General features: G+C 37.6%; 1 protein-coding gene across 2 annotated transcripts; it reads right to left on the bottom strand.

Moving 5' to 3' along the window:
- LOC107901727 (protein CHUP1, chloroplastic) lies at positions 1-3,652 on the bottom strand. Of its 2 annotated transcripts, XM_016827831.2 has the most exons (7): positions 2,742-3,652; positions 2,111-2,642; positions 1,746-1,877; positions 1,484-1,665; positions 1,296-1,407; positions 332-466; positions 1-247 (listed from the first exon to the last, which is right to left on the bottom strand). In XM_016827831.2, exons 1-7 carry the CDS (start codon positions 3,332-3,334, stop codon positions 122-124), a joined length of 1,812 nt encoding a protein of 603 aa, XP_016683320.1. In that variant the 5' UTR covers positions 3,335-3,652; the 3' UTR covers positions 1-121. The 2 variants fall into 2 exon arrangements, with proteins under 2 accessions (XP_016683320.1, XP_016683319.1); XM_016827830.2 differs by having other exon boundaries at positions 2,111-3,652.
- Between the last annotated feature and the right edge of the window lie 661 nt (positions 3,653-4,313).

The raw sequence follows: 4,313 nt of genomic DNA, 5'->3' as shown, positions 1-4,313 counted from the left end.
TTTGTTGATAAACATAGCACCAGGCATTGTATTCACAAACATTGATTTTTTTTTCTCTTTACAATGAAAACTGGGATTCGGGTTTCGGAGTCTGAAGCTGAGTCTGCTATCAGAGATTAATTTAGCAAGATGTAGACCTGCAAATAGGGTTTTGTTCTTGGTTTTGGCATTGAACATGACACGAGCTGACTTTGTCTCTCAGCTCCTGGAAAGCCCTCATTGTCTCGACATCGAATCCTCCAGCAAACTGCGACAAATACAGAGTTGTATAAGCAAAAAAGTTAAAAGAGTGTTTTGTCCCAAGTTGTCGAAATTAATGAGAATTATTAACCTGATGTACGCGGAATGCAAATCTAACTCCTTGAACAATCAGCTCCTTTTCCTCAGGCCCGCCCCCAACTGCTTCGAGCTCTGCAGATACTCGTCTCATGTACTTCATCGCTAATTTGACCGACGCTAGCTTGATCTGCAACAATTGATTGGCATTTTAATGAGTTAACAAACACCAAAAGCAGGAAGAACTGGAATTCATCATTAGAAAGCACGATAAAAGTACCATTGAGACTTTTATACTAAAAGTCAGATTGTATTTTATCCTTTCTAAAAAAAATGGACAAATTAGGTTTTATAGGTTAAATCAAAGACCAAATAGATCATTTTGTTAAAAATTTCATCTATTTTTACTGTTGAAATCTAATCCTTGTACGTCGAAATAGATCAGATTACTTTTTTATCAAACATAGTATAACTAATTTGGAATAAATGGGGCAAGATAGACAGAATCTCAACATAATAATTAATTTGTGAAAGGACAAACAAGAACGGAGTAAGTTGATACAACTTCCATGTTTGTTTTAGATGATATAAAGAAAGCATTATCAATCTCATCATCAATGACCGTTACGATATGCAGTGCCTATGTTGTTTTAACCCTTACGAATGTTGGATACAGATCCATATAATGATGAAAATCTTAAAGAAAATTGAGCATGCCCAAAATAGATAGAGAGACCCACACTCAAGAATGAGTCGCATAATACAGTCATAAGATTGAGAATCCTATTCTCTTCGAATTCCACATAAGCAAGAGTGCTTTCATTTTGTCGCCTAGCAAATACTAGTTAAAGTATAATGATACATTTTGCCTTCCCGAGATCCAAAAGCTAAAGATTAGTTAAAAGATAGACCTAAAATCTATAACCAAATTGAATTGACCCATTAATTTACGAATGAAGATGAGTTTACTCAAATATATTTGATGCATCATATTCCGAACTTATATATATTTAAATTACCTGGCACACAATTCCAGTTTCAAGCATCCAATCCATAGGAATTTGGAAACCTTTGTATCGGCTTGTCGCAGATTCTCTCATTCGGGAGAGATTGTAAACGCCATGCTCTAACCTGCACCCATTAACAACTGAATCAGAACAAATTCATTAAAAAAATAAATGCAACAAAAAGCATAAGGATTATATACTTTTCAAGTAAAGCCTGCATCTTCTTGAGAGCCGGGGCACAAGGTTGGCGGGGATCATCACGAAACAATGAAGCCTCGGATTCTAGTTTCTTGAGATCACAATACCCAAAGGCCGCCTCCCGCAATGCATCCGCCTTCTGTTCCGGCCATACAAAATGCTTTAGCACCGCTCTTTCATCCACCTAATATCAACAACAAAACACACTCATCACCTATGATTCAAATTTGAATGCTTAGTAGAGAAAATATAGCATAAATGTACCAAGTAAGAGAGCTCGTCGTCCAGCCATTTAACAAAAGGCACGACATCCTCAATATCTCTAAATGCGGCATTCTCAACTTCTTTGATCAAAAACCGTATGAAGTCTCCTTGTGTTTCCACATCTGTCTTTATCTGTTACCACAAAATTATAATTATCACTAAATCAAACTGATTTTAAACGGCTAAGGATATGTACGTGATTATTTGAAATTCAAAAATTACACCTTTTCTTTTCTTTTTCTAAAATTCCCAATCGGATCTGTCTTATCTAAAACAAATAAATCAAGAGAGAGCAATTGACGACTAGTCACCTGTCACAGTGGCATTATCGTAAATAAATACTAAAAAAAATACTCGAAACTCACCGCCAGCAAATGAGTTGACCGATTCTCAATCTCCCCTATCATATCCCTTGAATTGGCGGTTGCCGGTAAAACCTCCGGCACGCTACAGCCACCCGCCTCTCTTTTTGATTCCCTGCGCATAAGCGAGTGATAAAACTCCACAACCTCCGGAACTCTCCTCACTTTTGCTGCAATTGTCCTCATCCCCTTCTGAGGCGGCGGTGGAGGTGGCGGCGCAATAGCTTTTATAGGCGGTGGAGGTGGTGGAGGAGGTGCAACTTGCTTCACTGCCGCCTGAGGAGGCGGCGGAGGTGGTGGTGGTGGTGGTGGAGAAGTTTGTTTCTCTGTGGAATCAGAGGAGCTATTGGATGACGTGGATGAAGATGACGACGACGACGAAGGTCTCGGCGGTGGTTTTGGAACTCTAGGAACACGAGATCTGATGTTAACACTAGTAGACTCAACGAGTTCCTCCGACTTACTCCTCGAGTGTCTGGGTCTCTCATTTTCGATTTCCTCTCTTTTAAACTCCGAGCTCTCAACTTTCTCATTACTGAAAGCACTAAAAACAATGGCGTTCGTACATTTATTATTACTATTATTTCTCTTAAAATTCTTTATCAGATTGGACTTCACACTAACTTCCACTAACCCTTGAAACTGCTGCGAAGAGGAAATCAATTCGTCGGTTCCCGCCGTAATCTCCGCCTTACTATTACGACCAGAAGAGGAAGACGACACCGTTTCCTTCAGCTCCGCTATCTCTTCTTCCATTTCTCTCACTTTCTTCTCCTTCTCCTCCTTTTCGTCTTCAATCTTTCCCTTCATCTCCTCTACCTCTGTTTTCAACATCGCGTTTTTGTTTCTCAAGCCCTCAATCTCTTCCAAAGCTCGTCCCAACTCTGCATTTTTAACGACGATCTCATTTTCCAGCACGGGGACAATGGCCACTGATTCTTTTAAAAGCTTGTGCTCTAGAAGCTCTGTTCTGAGCCTGGACTCTCGTTCCCTCAACTCTTCCACCAATCGGAGAAGCTCAGTGACATCAGGTGGACGAGGCTGGACTTGAGCCGAGGATCGAGGGAAATAAACACCAAATGAACGTGAGAAAACAGCTTTTGCGGAAGTAGTGTTTTTGTTCCCTGAGCTTGGGGATGGCGATGGCGGTTTTGATGGAGTATCATGCTTTGAGTTCGCAGATGATTTTTGAAACCCCATTGCCAATCTTACCTTACCAGCCACCATTGATAAGGTGTGTTTTTGCTTTCTCTTACTCGTTTTCTATGGTTTAGGGTTGGATTGATTTTATAAATTGTGATCTGTAAGAAAGTGAAGGACACCCAACAAATGTCCTTGTGAGCTTGGTTTTTCAGACAGTGAAGTCTGGGAATTTGTGGAAATTTGAGTAATTGAAAACAGGGGGAAAAAAGGAACGTTAAATCGGGGGAGACGAGAGTTAAGAGTATAAGAGAGGGAAACTACTCTAAATTAAAGAACAAGAAAAAGAAAAGGAAAAAATTAAAAATGTACGAATATGGAGGAACGATCTTCTTTTCTTGGTTCCATTTTGAAAAAGGAAAAAAAACAAGATCATCATTCATTTTCTAAATGAAAACTATTATTCTAATATTTTTATTTTTTTGTTTAATTATTATTTTATATATCATTTTAAATATAATTTAATTCGGAGCATTAGTATTGCATGGATTTAAACTTTACTAATAAAAATATTATTTTAATTAATGTTATTTTATAATGGTAAAAAAAACTCTTTATAAGAATTTTTTATTTTTTATTTTTGAATTATAAGAGGAGGACAAAGCCTTAAGCAAGATAACTAGCGCGACTCGAACTCAAGCCACACTTGTGGCAATAAACACTCTGATCAACAGGTCAACACGCATGATTCACTCTTTATAAGCTTTTAAGACGTTACATATGTAACATCCCAAAGCATTTCACATGTAGTTTTTATACGATATTGTTGTTCTACCCTTATGCTATGGCAATTCCATGGTGTCAAGCTTATGCTACAAAGGTGTTTGATGGGAGAGGTCAAGGGTCCGTTTGTTTGACTGAAAATGGTTTTTGAAAAATGATTTACGGAAAATAATTTACTTTTTTAGAAAAATTAATATTTTTTTGTATTTGGATAAATTTGTGTAAAATATTTTCTGTTGTTTGGCAGATTTTCTAAAAATATTTCATAAAAGCTATTTTAAAT

This window comes from Gossypium hirsutum, chromosome D06 (genome assembly GCF_007990345.1).
Source record: "Gossypium hirsutum isolate 1008001.06 chromosome D06, Gossypium_hirsutum_v2.1, whole genome shotgun sequence".
NCBI lineage: Eukaryota > Viridiplantae > Streptophyta > Magnoliopsida > Malvales > Malvaceae > Gossypium > Gossypium hirsutum.
The sequence above is the reverse complement of the archived record's forward strand: the minus strand, read 5'-3'. Positions and strand labels throughout refer to the sequence as shown.

Excerpts from the sequence above, each read along its gene's own strand:
- LOC107901727 (XM_016827830.2), bottom strand. The coding sequence starts at position 3,334 with ATGGTGGCTGGTAAGGTAAGATTGGCAATGGGGTTTCAAAAATCATCT. Across the intron at positions 1,666-1,745 it reads ACGACGAGCTCTCTTACTTG|GTGGATGAAAGAGCGGTGCT; the intron begins GTACATTTATGC and ends TGTTGATATTAG. Across the intron at positions 1,408-1,483 it reads ATGCAGGCTTTACTTGAAAA|GTTAGAGCATGGCGTTTACA; the intron begins GTATATAATCCT and ends TAATGGGTGCAG.